This window comes from Lactuca saligna, chromosome 9 (assembly GCF_052625555.1).
Source record: "Lactuca saligna cultivar CGN05327 chromosome 9, ASM5262555v1, whole genome shotgun sequence".
NCBI classification, from domain to species: Eukaryota; Viridiplantae; Streptophyta; class Magnoliopsida; order Asterales; family Asteraceae; genus Lactuca; species Lactuca saligna.
The window spans coordinates 180,248,205-180,263,881 of NC_136425.1; the positions used below are offsets into that span (position 1 = coordinate 180,248,205).

A 15,677-nucleotide genomic window follows, 5' to 3' on the forward strand; every position below is an offset into this window, starting at 1 on the left:
CACTCAAACCAAGGCTCTGATACCAACTTTTAACATCCAAAAATTTTCAACCAATTTAAACTTTTCAAAAACAACCCATATTCATTAATTCATTACAAAAAGGTTTTCAATTCATTTATTATCAAAGTATTTCCCAGAACCACATCATAAATACATAAAACATGAGGAATGGTACGATCATGCATTCGCCTTGCCACGATCTCATGAAGTACCTGAAACAATACACTAAAAAATGTAAGCCCGAAAGCTTAGTGAGTCACCACCAAAATACCAACCACATATACCATACTCATAAAATATCATATCATAAACTAAACAACCATGCACTTCGGGTCTACTGCGTGACTGGTCCGTCACACCGGGCCTTCAGTCCACCTGGTCCACCCTCCGAGTCTAGCCATATACATCGAGTCTGCAGTATGGTTGGTTCGCCCGCACTGGGCCTTAAACCCACCTGGTCCACTCTCTGAGTCTATAGTATGACTAGTCTGCCGACACTGAGCCTTCAGTTGGCCTGGTCCACTCTCTGAGCCTCGACACCTCTGGTCCTCCCTCGTGGGGCCTACATCCTATCCGGACCGCTCGATGGGCCTTCGGGGTATCCGGTCCGCACTGGGTATATTGGCCTACAACACCAAGTAGGACCCGCCTCAACCCAACCCCAGTCAACCAACCATGTGCACATCAACATATAATCATATAGCAATTCATCACTAATCAACCGATCTAGCAGATCACATATATAACACACTCTAACTAGGATACCAACCTAACTGGTCACTAACATAGCATCATCCTATATACTAGGATTCCGACCTTAACCAGGTCTCTAACATATACCATCCTAACTACCAGGATGCAAACATATAGCAAAACAATAACATAACAACTACCCGGATTTCCATCCGATAAAGGGTCGATCTTGGTGCCTTAGACCCTGTCGATATAGTGAGGATAACTCACCTCGCAACTGCTGACTGAAGAGGTAAGATCACGCTGCTCCAACCTCCGACACGAACTTCACCACTGATCAGTACCAAAAGACTGAACTCAATAAATACCAATAATTACCAAAGTACCCTTGGAAGTCAACTGGTCAACTATTGGTCAAATTCAAAGTCCTCAGTCAAAGTCAGCCTTCCTGAGTGACCCTACTCGTCGAGTCCCTATACTCAGAACTCCCATGTCGTGACTCAACTCTCCGAGTCGCCCCAAGACTCGCCGAGTCCAACAATTCTGAGTCCCTTCTCGCTCAACTCACCAAGTCATCCCTCGACTCGCCGATTCACCGTTCAACCAAAAAAGTTTAGGACTCCACGACCAGACTCGCCGAGTCCAAGAATATGCTCACCGAGTCCAAAGCAATATTCAACAGACTCGCCGAGTTGTTCTTCCAACTCGTTGAGTCCATGCCCACCTTCATCCAACTCGCCGAGTTCACCCATGGAACTCACCGAGTCTCTTCAGTTCTCATTCCATACGGAGGCTTTCCAAGCCATGCAGGGGCTCCAATCCCTAGATCTACCCTTAGACAAGCCATTCCTCACGTAAAGTGGCAAACTTTACGTGAACTCCAGGAGCTATGAGCCCAAAATGCTATAGGGCTAGACTTTTAGGACAAAGGGCTTCACTAACAACTCAAGGACTGAAGCTTTATGACATTCTAGGCCATTATGAGTCTGGATATGGAGTAGCAACCCCATATACAACTTCGAATCCGAGATAGGTCTCAAAACTCCCAAAACAACCATCAAGGATGAACCACAAGGGAAATAGCTTAAGGTAAGAGCTCATTACCTCAGAGATGTGCACAATTCTGATGTAGATCCTAGATCTTTACAAGCCTCTTGATGCTAACTCCCAATTCTCAAGCTCCTTTCACAATTTCCTCTTCTAATCCCCAATCTTTCCAATAATGAAGCCTCACACGAAATTAGGATTTTCTGGAACTAAAAGGGAAGGTAAAGAGGCTGAGGGTGGCTATAATGTGCTTTATATATGGCACAACCCCCGGATTAGGGTTTTTCTCCCTTCAGCACCAACTCGCCTAGTCCAGCTGCCGACTCGCCGAGTTGGTCACTTAACATGCGTCCAAAATCGCAACCCGACTCGCCGAGTCTATCCATCGACTCGCCGAGTCGACCTTCCTTATTTACACTTAGAACCCTGAACTTGCACTTCTGAACTCGGGGTGTTACACCTGCATTATGTCTTTGTGATTTGTGATGTTTATTATGCTGAGCTACTAAGTTAGGACCGGAGGGTCCACCCGAGTTGTGGGACCAGAGGGTCCCACTGAGACACATTGACCGGATGGTCTTATTGAGTATAGCCTCGAGTGGCTAATGAGTTGTGTGTGGTATTTTGGAGAACTCACTGAGCTTCGTGCTTACTGTGTTATGTGTTATGTGTTTCAGGTACCTCTCAGAATCACAGGAAGGCACCGGCTTGATTGTACACACACCTGAGTTGGAGCTATGCTTTTGGAGGATCCTGGATTTGTGTCATAAACAATTTTGGAATATGTGTTGATACTTGTGGGAATTTGTTATTTTGAAAATCAGATAATTGTGTTTTTAAATGAAAAAAAGCTTGTTTGAAAATTTAACAGTGTTACACCTTACAACCAACAACGTTGTTGGTCAATTTTAAGGTTAATTATGGTGAAAGATTGTCATGACCTTTTACTTTTTTATTGATGTTAGACTTAGGTGGTGTCAGAAAGTAAGATTGAACACATAAAATTCCATGTTCAGTGTATATTTCTATAAGTGTGTTGTAATCAATATACTTAGACAAGTACATGATATAATCCTTACTATATAATGCCATTATGCCATAATCCAAATATTTTCATGGTATTAAGAAGAGACAATATAGATTATAGAAGGATATTATCATTGGTTCCTAACTTTTCCATTATGAGATCTAAATCATTTACTAAGAAGGCACCAATATCAACAAAATCTACAAAGTCAACGTATCCGCATCTATAGCTTTTTGTTAGAGATTTGGAGAAACTTACCCGATGATGCATGTTAATTGTGAACATGCTTGGTTTATCATCTGTTTAGTAGATCAACTCAAACAAACAATCTCAACTCAAGAAATAATACAAAACTAAAAACACTCATTATCAGAACCCATATTCGATTTACCATCATCGGTTGCAAGTTTAATTCATTAGCTTATGCTTTGATAATATTTTTCTATGTTTTGTTTTGATTACATACTATGATCATAGTATGTTTACCTTGTTTTTGAAATTGATGATGTTTTGGGATATGAGATTAGTAACTTTAAAAATGAAAATTTTGGATTGTATTTTTGGGATGTTACAAGTTTGTATCAGAGCTTTGCTTTGAAGGATTCAGATATATTTCCGGGTGTGTCTGAACTCAAATCGAGGGTTTGGTAGATTTTTATAAGAAAAATATTTCTTTTAAAACTAAGGATTTTTATAAAAGACAATGGGTGTGATGCATGAAATCGGCCGAACTCAAATAAGTTTTCTTCAAGATATCCATACATGTTATGTACTCTGATGTAAGTTTAATTCATTACCACCAACTCTAATGTTCCACATTGGCAACGCCTTTGACAAAATCACACATTTTGAAGTTCAAATAACATGATCTCAAGTAACCATTGTATTTTTTTTCAAGAATATCTATAATGTTTAATCCCAAACCTTGGGGATGATACTTGAAATTAACCCTTTCTTTTGGGTGAATAAGTAAATAATGTTAAGACGTATTTAAGGAAAAATAACGTCAATACCCTCATGCGACTTGAACAGACATATGGCAAATGGAGTAAATAAAGGATCAACCATTGATAATATAACTTCGATTAAGGACCATCTTTGCAACAAACAAAACCTTTGGACTAAAGGTATTATATTAGGTACAAATTCGGAAACCAAACATGCATGTAATTTACTCTAAATCTAATATCCGATATTTTTGGTACATAAAATTTATAATATGAGGTTTGAACACTACTAATATCTACAAGCAATTAACTAAAGAAAATTGAAATGAGTTGGTATTACAATTACATAAGTATTTGTTTATTATTATTATTATATACTGTGATTATCTCTCCATGATTCGTGTATCTAAAATTTAATTAGATAATATTTAATATTTAACAATACGTAAAAGTTTGAATTCAATTTAAATACAGATTGCAATTAGTTATTATATGGAAATCTTCCGTACATGTATATGTATATCTCCATAGGGCATTTTCGTCCAATGGGAAAAAAATATTTGTTATTAAATAACCGATATACATGGTATGTATTTAAATTTAACTTAAAATATAACATTCAATGAGATATATGTTAAGAAAGTTTAAATTAATTACTTATTTATTTCAAAATTGAGAATATTTTGCATGCATGAGGCTATATATACCCTTAACCCACACCACAATCTTTTCGCTTTAATGATATCTCGTTTAATTTTCTTCCCTTTCATAAACCCTTTCCTTTGATTCTCTTCCGTTTTCAGTTACAAATGGAGAACGGCTCAAGATCAAAAAGAGACGAAGAGTTTGACTGGTTGTTCATCAGTCAAAACCCTACAAATTCCTTTCAGCCGTCACCCGCCACCGTGAACGGCGGATCCGGATCATCCGCTATGGGCTCTACTTCTTCCATGCGGCCTGTAAACCACAACGATGGGTTTCTTGTTGATCACGGCGTTCTCTCTTTCCAAAACAAACAACAACAACATCAACAGCTGCCGGCGGCGATGGGAGTCAATCCAGTCCGTTCGATTTTGAACCATCGTGATCGGTATCCGCCGTTGTTGCCCGATTTTATTGAGTACAATCCCTACGAATACGATCACTCCTGCAACAGTTGCGATCAGTTGTACTGCGCCGGTGATATCATTCCCGGATTTCAAAGCTATGGCTACCGATCACCGCTCAGTGGTTTCCCCGAAACCCAATACGACCGGAATCTTGAAATCGATTTCAGCCGATTTAATATATCGTCACCAAACCACCACCAGATACCGCCGTACTTGCCGTCTCCTTCAACCCTTCCGGCCTCTGATCATATCAGAAACAACTCCTTCGTCTATACGCAACTGCGAGCTCCAGTAACCCGGAACAACACCGGCTGCAACGATATCTGCTGTAATCCCCACCGGAGAGATCAGAATCATAGCTTGGTGGTTGAAAACACTAATCGCACTAGAGATTGGATTAGCGCTTACGAGTTACAAAACCCTAATAACAACAACCCTTTTTCCCGGCAACAAGAAAGTCGGCGACCTAGGTTTCCGGCGAGTTTGAAGGATATGAGAGGGTTGATATATTTGGTGGCTAAAGATCAAGAAGGGTGTCAGTTCTTGCAGAATAAATGTGAAGAAGGAAAGCCCGAAGAAATTGAGATGATTTTTAATGAAATTAAAGATCATATTCGTGAATTAATGGTGGATGCTTCCATGAATTATCTTGCTCAGAAGCTTTTCAAAGCGATCAACGAGAGACAATTGACTCACATTGTTGTTACTCTTATCAGTGATAATGGAAATCTCACTTCTATCTGCCTCAATTCTCATGGGTATATATTAATGTATTAATTTGATTAATTATCAGTTTTTTTTAATAAAATTTATTATATTAATTGGTTTTCATTAATTTCAGGACTCGAGCTATGCAGAAATTGATTGAACTTCTAACCACTTCAGAACAGCGATCTTTAATAGTTTCAGCACTTAAAAGGATCACTGTCACTTTGTCTAAGAACACCAATGGTCATCATGTCATTCAAAATTGCTTGAAATTGTTCCATGTTAATGAATGTCAGGTATATATATCACATATATGCTTAATTATTTACTTTTTGCAATTATTTTTATGTCAAATTTCAGGGAATATAGCAATGTACTTTACCATGTACACTATATATTTAATCATAATAGCAACTGTTTGACATAATTTAGTAAAAAAAGAAAAAGAAAATTGAAGTTGCTATTATAAAAAAAAAGTACTCAATTTGCCATTATGGTTTATATTTTATGGGTAAAATACACGAGTATATATATTGTTATCAAGTGTAGATGTTGCTATTATGGCATTGTACCTTATACTTTTCTTTATAGATAATAGCAAGGTACATTATTTTTATCTACATGCATTCTATAGTAAAAAATGTTACTACCTTGGTATTATGAGTAAGGAATTGTAAGTACATATATATTGTTGTTATCTTTAAAAAAATGTAAAAAAAAAATGTAAGTATATAGGTTGCCATTATGGTTACTTATTGGTAGTATGAGTAAATAGTACAATTACCATTTCAATTATAAGTAAATATATGTAAAATATTCGTATATTGTATATACCTGTAAAAATAGTAAACCTAATTATTTCATTGCATGTAGCCAATTCTGGATGTGGTAGCTGATAACTGTATCGACATTGCCACCGATAAAAGTGGATGTTGCGTGTTACAACAATGTGTATCACTCGCGGTTGGGGTAACTAAAGATCGTCTGATTTCTCCAATTATAGAGAATTCACTTCATCTATCCGAACATCCTTATGGGTAATTTGTTTTACTCTTTATTTTTATTTTTTTTGGTATATTTTTGTTAATACTTTATTGTAATTGTTTATATATAAATATTATATATTGCTATAAATTTTCAGGAATTATGTAGTGCAACATATACTAGGCATGCAAATACCAGAAGCAACGGGTGAAATTTTAAGGAGGCTTTCTGGTAACTTTGTGTCATTGGGAATGAACAAGTTTGCGAGTAATGTTGTTGAGAAGTTTTTGAAGGATGCTTCTGATGATGTGGTGATTGCTATCAATAGGGAGTTTATAAACAGTCATAACTTTTTGTCGTTGATTACACATCCATTTGGGAACTATGTTGCACAATCGGCTTTACACACTGCCAAGGTGAGTTTTGTCTTTAAAGATTTAATTTCGAAACTTTATACTTCATATAATCCTATTGTCCCAATGTTGCTCCTTAAGTTTATATTTTGATGTGGATATGATCCCTAATGACTATGATATGCTATACTTGAACTTGTGATTTTGAATAAATGATAAATCACATGAACCATGTCATTGAAATACAAATATAAGAACTAACGTTGAAACAATTTTAAATGTTGAAGTGAAGTTGTGATTTTGAGTAAAGCACACAAAATTTTGAGTAAAGAACACACAAAATTACTAATATACTATTGATTTTTATATATATAATGAAGGATGGCATTTTGGAGACGATGATTAATAAAATTCAGAAAGAGTATGCGTCTTTACACAGTCATCCACATGGAAAGAGGGTTCTTGCATTGGCTAGGAGCAGTAGGCCGAAAGTGCCAGGTCATCAATGATGAAGATGTTTGTTGTGCCACGTCACCACTTGTTCATGGATGTTGTGGAGTACGTACTAGGAAGTGTTGAAGGGATTGAAGCTAGGGTTTATGGAGTTTGTTATATGATATATGTTGGTATTATAGGTATTATTATGATCTAGGTTGTTTTGTCGTATTATTATCTAGGTTGTTTTATCGTATTCTGCTCTTTGAACGTATATAGGGCAAATATGGATATATTAAGTATTAACGTACACAATAAGTGGTGCATGTTGGTGTTATGTGGTTTAGTATAATATATATAATATTCGTATTCATGGAGGTGTTATTATATATATAGTGTGCTATTATAGATTTTTATGCATGCTGTTTGATTCTGAGATCATGAAATATCATGAATGTTTACGTATGTGAACGTATAATTTTCAATTTCAAGTTTCATATAATTGTGATTAGTTATCTAGGAAAAGTTTGTTAAACCAAATATATCTAATAATCACATTATTGATTTGTTCGCAACCTTCGTTGAAATGGATAACATAAATTGTTAATTCAAATTTATAATATAATCACCAAAAACTATTAAATTTGACTACATTAATTCGTCATTCTAGTACTCTAATATAATAAAAATGTCAAAATTTCTCATTAGTCGTTTTTCATGTTTTTATCATTAAAAGTGTCAAATTTTATCATTATATATATATATATATATATATATATATATATATATATATATATATATATATATATATATATATAAAAGATGCGGATGACTAATTATTGTGTGGATGCGGGACACTAATCATATCTAAAAAAATTAATTAATATATAAAATTATATAAGGAATATTTTGTAACATTATGTGTAATCCTTTTTATATACAGAAAATGAATTAGAATATATATGGAGAATCCCTTAAATAATGGATCAGTTACCATTAAATATCTGCTACATCTCAAGAACCCTATGCCACCTAATCTTATATGCACCGATTCACACTTACCTCCATTTTTTCCGGCGTCGGCGACCTTCACCAAAAATGATGTAGATGATAGATCACCACACGATTCTAAAGGAAGATGAGATATTTTTGATTATATGCCTGCAAATAGAAGAGGCAGAAATGGGATCTTCGACTCTGGTGCGTGCCTCTCCATTGTATATACATATTCAGAATGAAATCAATTGAAGCGTATATACATATTCAGAATGAAATCAATACATTCCATCAGCATGAAATCAATACATTTTTATTTTGTGTTGTTTGACTTCTCATCTTGCTGTCACTGTGTTGTTTGATTTCTGGAAAAGCTACGGAATTTTCAAAGATAAGTCAACTTCTGCAGTTGAAGAACGCCATTGTTGACCATCATAATATGATCTCAACCTGGAAATCTACAAACCCAAATCACTGTTCTTGGTTTGGAATCACGTGCAATTCACATGGTAGGGTTTCTGAGTTGAGGATACCACGAGGTAATTGTGTTTATTCTGGTTCATGTTTGGGTAGTAAATATTCTGATCTTGCATTGCATGGTTCTGGGATTGTTAGGGATTGTTCTTCGTTAAAGAAAGGGAGATTTTTAGGTGGGAAATGTTGAATGTAATTGGGAAATTTTCAGAGCTTAGTGTTCTATCGTGTCACACCCCCGAACCAGACGGCAGAAACGTTCGGGGGCTTGCGTGTGACTTCATCCTTATAGTATCATCACATAGTATATAATTGAAACATAACATCATTATCATCACACATGTAATATAACAACGTACATTGTTTACATCGAGTATTGTGTTTAAATATTACATGCCAGAAATATAAAAGTACGATGGAACAAAATATAACAAAACATCCATTAAATTGTTCAGCTCAACCTGCTTCAGCGATTTCTTGAGAATACAAGTTAATTTGAAAATGTCAACATAAAAATGTTGGTGAGTTCATAAGAATGTTTTGAGAAAATGATTTGTATAACTTTGTAATCACAAGAAAATCCTGTATTTTCATAAAATAGTTTAGTGTGTTTGTGTCCGATCTAGTATTAATGCATGTGTGTTTTTGTTTAGTAGAATCCCAAAAGTAAGTGAAGAGAATGTCCCCAGACAACCCTATGTTGTCTGTAAAAGAGAATGCTGTCATACCAACCCCTAAAGTGGAGTACTAGTGTGAGTATGTTCCTGAGTAATCGAAAGAGAAAAGAGAATGGTCTCCCGTAAATTTCATAATGTTAATTCCTCTAAGTGAGTCGTTATAACCATACTTGATAATGACAATTCCGCCTATCATGGCGTCTTTCGGATGCTAATGGAATAAGGTACGGTTTGTTACCCTAGACTGGCCTAGTATAGATCTATACACAAACTCACGCTTTCCCTCCAAGAGACTCTGGTTATAACTACAAGCTACGATCGTACACAATAGGCAAGGCCGGTGGTAAGGAGGGGCAACAAGGGCCTGTGCACAGGGCCTTGTTTTTTAAGGGGCCCAAAAAAAAATTATTATATTCAATTGCAGGCAGCCCAAATTAAATATCTTGATAATTCCTTTCCTTAGTCCACACGCAGAGGCTCATTACTATTTACTCAATAAAGTTGTAGTGCATCGCAAATTACCAATTCGTGGCCGTCTAGAAGCATTGATCGTTCATCAATCAGTAGCCATTCAAGGTGATCAATTATTCATAACTCATAAGATAGAAGACAAGAAATCACAATTGCATTTAGCACCTTTGATTAATTGATTGTAATCGAAATCGTGAACTCCTAATGTGATTAAAAGAACTTCTTTGATTGTAAATTTGTAATCGTGATGTAACACCTGGTTCCTGGTACGTATTCCTTGTAATTAATATTTCTTAATTAATGCATTTTGTCTTGGACTCGACGAGTTGAAGGACCAACTCGCAGAGTAGAAGCGGGATGAGACGAGGGGTCTGAGCCTCGGACTCGGCGAGTTAGTTGCTGGACTCGGTGAGTAGACCCTGTTTGCGCAAAAACCCTAACACGGGTGTTTGCACCCTATTTAAACACTCTAACTCGGCCTCCCTTGTCCCTAACATTTCCAGAAGAACTGTAGAGCGAAACCCTAGCCCCTTTTTGTCATTGTGAGTGATTTTGGCCTTGTGAAGGAAGTTTGAAGCTTAAGAGAAGAAGAAGGAAGTGGAAGAGTGCAAGGAGGGGAAGTAGATCCGACATCTACCTTGCAAGAGGCTTCCATTTAGGTAGAAAAGTCCCTACCTTGATCACTAGTTCATTAGATTCCCCTTTTGTCCCTAATTGGTGGTTTTCAAGCCCTAAAACACCAAACTCCATGTGTTTGTCCTCTATGATCCAAAAGGACGTCAGATCTAGACCTTATGGACGTATTAGAAGTATAAAGTCTCTGTGGTTGAAGTGATTGAGGTCCCTATTGGGTGTATGACCTCATAAAGAGTCTTGGAGTTGCCTTGTGGAGCTTATAGGGCCATGTATGCACGTAAAGTTTGCAACTTTATGTGATAAGCATGCCCTAGGAACATAGATCTATGGTTTGGAAGCGTTGCATGTCTCAGATTCGGTCTATATGGGAAGTGGGTCGAAGGGACTCGACGAGTCCCAAAGTGGAACTCGACGAGTTCTATAAAGATGGTCTTAGACTCGGCGAGTTGGATGAACAACTAGGTGAGTCCTATGAAGATTGCCTGGAACTCGACGAGTTGTTCTTCAAACTCGGCAATTCATATGAACTGTTACTGAGTAAAGAGGGGCTTAAGTGCTGAAGGTCCAACCCCTCGTATCTGCATGTAGAATTAGCAATTTAACGTGTAGCAATAGTCCCAAAAACCCAAATCCTCATAAAGGATGCTCTGGTGAGGATTTGGAAGCGAGTAGGATTCCTGCTCGTGGGGACTCGGCGAGTTGTTCTTGGACTCGGCGAGTTGGATCCCAAGTCGGTTCTTTCATCCCAAGTAGTGAGTTAAGGGTGACTCAGTGAGTGAGAAGAGGGACTTGTCGAGTAGGACCGGGTTAGTAGGAGAAGGACTCGGCGAGTTTGTGCCATGACTCGGCGAGTCCAGTCAACTGGAAGTTGATTTTGACCAAGGAGTTGACCTTGAACCAGAGGTGGGTCAGTCATCTGACCTAAGGGTGTTTATGAGTGGCTAATCTATGTTTATGATTTATAGCCGGAGGATTACCGGTTCAGCAGTCAGGCGCTTAGCAAGTAGACTTTCAGCAGCTACTTTTCGAGGTGAGTTTCCTTCCAGTAGGAACGGGTCTAAGGCACCAAGGTCGGCCCGTATAGACGATATGATAGTATCGGAGTGTGGGCAGAGCCCGTATCTCTTAGTTGAGTCTGATGATATATGCTAGTGTGGTAGAATTGTTTATACTCATTGTCTGTGTGATACTTGTATGTTATGGTTTAGTAGCGGAGTGTAGGCGAGGCCCGTATCTCCCAGCTAGCGGAGTATGGGCGAGGCCCGTATCTCCATGAATGTGGGCGAGGCCCATATCTCCTAGCTGTTCAATATATGATTGTATGGTATGTGGTATTGTGGGGGAACTCACTAAGCTTCGTGCTTACGGTTTACACTTTTGTTTCCAGGTACCTCTTTGTCAAAAGGGAAGGAGCTGGCACGGTAGCGGTACATCATACACACACATTGTTCCGCACCATGAGTCATTCTGGGATTTAGTACTCTGATATTTGGTTGTTTTCATATTTCGGTTTTCAGACACGATGTATGTTATGAAATGGTTTGATCAAACAATGTTTTATTTACAAATGTTTCTAAACATTGATTTAAAAAGAAAATTTTTGGACGTGAAATTTGGGTCGTTACACGTGAACTAAGAATCGCAAGTGGACATGTAACACCAACTTAGAATAAGCCTTCCCCAATTTACATAAAGTAAGTAATCTCATTGGTCATATAGAGTTAGAGACAATCAAACCCCGACTTTGACCAATCCATTTTTTTTAATAATTATTAATTGTTCTTGTGTCAAGAATGTTAGGAGAGCTTTACAGATCATCGGTTAACTGTTACAATATTTAATTATTCATTAAATACTATGATTTTGATATGTTTATTGTTATAAAGTTATCGCCGTTTTAAAAAAAATATTAGTTTATATAATTTAATTTGTTACACGTTAAGGACTAAGTGCCTTTACTTTTTGGTTCGTCCTGGGCATTTGAATCTTTAGGGCCGGCCCTGACAATAGGTGTCAACCGACACGTCTCACTAGATCCTTAGTCGAATTTTACGCGGAGAGAAACATATAAAACTTATTCTGGGCCCAATGAACCATGTAAGCGGCCACTAAGTCTCACTAAACACGTAAGTCATTTTCATGCCCAAAGGGAACGAGATTATATAACATGGGCCCAAAATATATGTAAAAGGACAACTAAGACCCATTTCACATGTAAGGTATTTACATGCCCCAATAGCATGCAAATCGTTTCCAATGTCCATCGCGCATGTTAATGGGTCAATCAGATCGAATAAACAAATAAATAGTATTCAGGACCCATCAAACATATAAATGGGCCACTAAGGCCCAATAACGTTAGAATGACAAAATTAGCCCGTTTGTTATTATTTTGCTAGTATTAGCTCAATTATTTACTAAAATAGCATAAAAAAAAACAATTTTCGTAAAAATGACATCATTGGCCCATTAAGTCAAAAATTTACAATTAATGCCCAATTTTAGAAAAGAAAAAAAAATAACATTTTAGGCCCCATTTTGGACAACACTTGTATTTAAGACTAGTTTTTGTAAAAATAACATTTTTAACTCATTTTTGTCAAAAATATCATTTTTGGCTTGATTTTTGTGAAAATATACATTTTCGGCCCATATATAGAAAATTTCATCTTTTTGGCCCAAATGTTCATAATTTCGCAACTTCGACCCCTTTTTTTTTATCAAAAATTTACATTTTCGAAACAACTTTCTTGAAAATGACAATTTAACCCACAAAAGACCAAAATTTTCCATTTTTGGGCCCAAAACCGTGAGAAGCCCAAATAAGGCCCATTTATAAAAATAATTACATTTTTGGTCCCTATAAGGTCTCAAATGTTGAGTTTATCCATTTTTTAGCAAAAATTTCCTTTTGAACACATACTAGCCGAGAGTTACATAAACAACCTATAATTTGTCATTTTTGTCATTTTTAGCCCCTTTCATGAAGTTTTCTTAGATTCAAGTTTTCTTGATGTATTTTAAACCTTTTTCTTGTGAGATATGTTGAAAAGAGTGTTATGTTATACCAATATCTTCATATTTCTAGTATATCTTTTAGTTCATGAAGTTTACAACACATAAACACATATGTTGTAACACCGTGAAATTTCAAAACATTTTTTTTCATTTTAATTTAATAAAAATACTCCAATCACAATTCTCGAAAACATGTATCAATTGTTTTTACATAACATAAGTGCAAATCAAAATCCCCAGAATCTCAAAACATCTCCACCATAAGTGTGTACTGATCATGCTGGCGCCTTCCCGCGATCATCACTGGTACTTGAAATACATAACACGCAAACAGTAAGCAATAATGCTTAGTGAGTTCCCCAAAATACCACATACAACACATACGCCTTTCCAGGCCATAGCTCTATGGGATCTTCCGATCCAGGTGTCTTAGGGGATTTCCATCCCATGACTCTGTTGACCTTCTGGTCCATATCATCATACTCATATCATAACATATAACATATACAACATACATCACATTTACATCATACACATAAGACCTTCCGGTCACACATAATCACCCCATCGAGTAAGGCATAGTGAGAAGACTCACCTTAATGAAGTCGGATAAACTCTCGTGCTCAACGTCCCGACCTAGCCTCCTCCTATTATCCAAATAACATTCCAGATCAATAATCCCCCATGATCTCATCTCTACAGACTGGGTAGGCGGCCATTCTACCCTTCCATCAAGACCAAGTAAAAATAAAAAAATAGAGGGTATGAACTCACTTTTCTTTGATTTTTTTGGTTTTTGGTGATGAGATGAGGAGATCTCGACCCTAACAAGCTTCTTGAGAAGGATTTTCAAACTCTAGTATGTTCTAAGGGCATAGATCATGAAATGATGTAGGTTAAGAAGAGATTTTTGGTGTAACTTGAAGTTAAAACTATGGAGTCTAACCAAAAACTTATCAAATGTGAGGAACTTTGATGAAGAGTTCTTGGTGTGCTCTTGAACTTCTTGAAAACTAGGAGGATGGGAGGGGGGGGGGGAGTTTTTGAGCTAGAGAGGAAAATGAGAGAGAATTCTTGAGTTGGAAGATGAAAAGTGATGGTGGTGATGAAGACCCTATATCTGAGAGTGGGGAAGGATAAGAAAGAGAGAGAAAGAGAGAGAGAGAGAGAGAGAGGTTTGAAATTTGAAGAGGATGATGTGAGAGTTGCATGGTTACATGCACTCTTGCATGGGTGTCCAACATGTAATAGTGAGGTGTCATGCAATTAGCTAGTTAATCTTTTTTTGTATTATTGTTGGGCCGAGAATGGGGTAAGGAGAAAGGAAATGAGAAGATTTTGTCACTCTCTTGTCTTATTTCGAGTTTATGAGGCCCAAAATAAATATTTTTCAGCCTATTGGGCCTTTATGGGGTTTCACAGCCCAAAGAATCCCAATGATGTAGTTTACGGCCCATTAGGGTTTATGAAACTAGTTATGCCCCATTAGAAATAAGATGGATCATTCTAGGCCCATATGACCGAAAATACCCTAATTTCATGGATGTGGGTTCAGTTAGAGCCTAAATAGGGTTCCTAGGCCCAAAGTAGTCAAATTCAAAGTTTATTGGTCCATTAGGCCCAATAAGAGAATCCTAGTCCATAAAAACCTTGATTGAGATTTTTAGGGATTTCAATCCATAGTTGAACATATGAGATGTGTTGTATTAGGTTTTGAACTTCAATCAAGAGTTTGGATTCAAATGGATGATTTTAGGTTAACATATATCATGATATTCACTTAGAGTACAAGTTCTACAATAGTTGATGTTCACATGGGAATAGAATTTTCTAGCTAAAAATGCTGGTTGTGACATATCGTTTCCATTTATTGAATTTAGGGATGAATTACCTAATGGGGTCTAGGGGTTAACGAAACTTGAAGTGATTGACATCGAAGGGAATTCAATTACTGCAAATTTATCTACAATCAATTTCAACAACTTGAAGAATTTGCAAGTTTTTAATCTAGGTTTCAACAAATTATTTGGAGAAATCCCTAATTCTCTCTCAGAATATGAAGCTTTAAGCTTCTTAAATCTTGCTGGAAACCAAATCGAAGG

General features: G+C 36.9%; 1 protein-coding gene across 1 annotated transcript; it reads left to right on the forward strand.

The window, feature by feature from the left end:
- The first annotated feature begins 4,483 nt into the window (after window positions 1-4,483).
- On the forward strand, window positions 4,484-7,673 carry LOC145018173 (pumilio homolog 12-like). Its single transcript, XM_078976080.1, has 5 exons — window positions 4,484-5,581; window positions 5,665-5,827; window positions 6,405-6,568; window positions 6,673-6,931; window positions 7,249-7,673. Exons 1-5 carry the CDS (start codon window positions 4,524-4,526, stop codon window positions 7,375-7,377), a joined length of 1,773 nt encoding a protein of 590 aa, XP_078832206.1. The 5' UTR covers window positions 4,484-4,523; the 3' UTR covers window positions 7,378-7,673.
- Window positions 7,674-15,677: the final 8,004 nt, after the last annotated feature.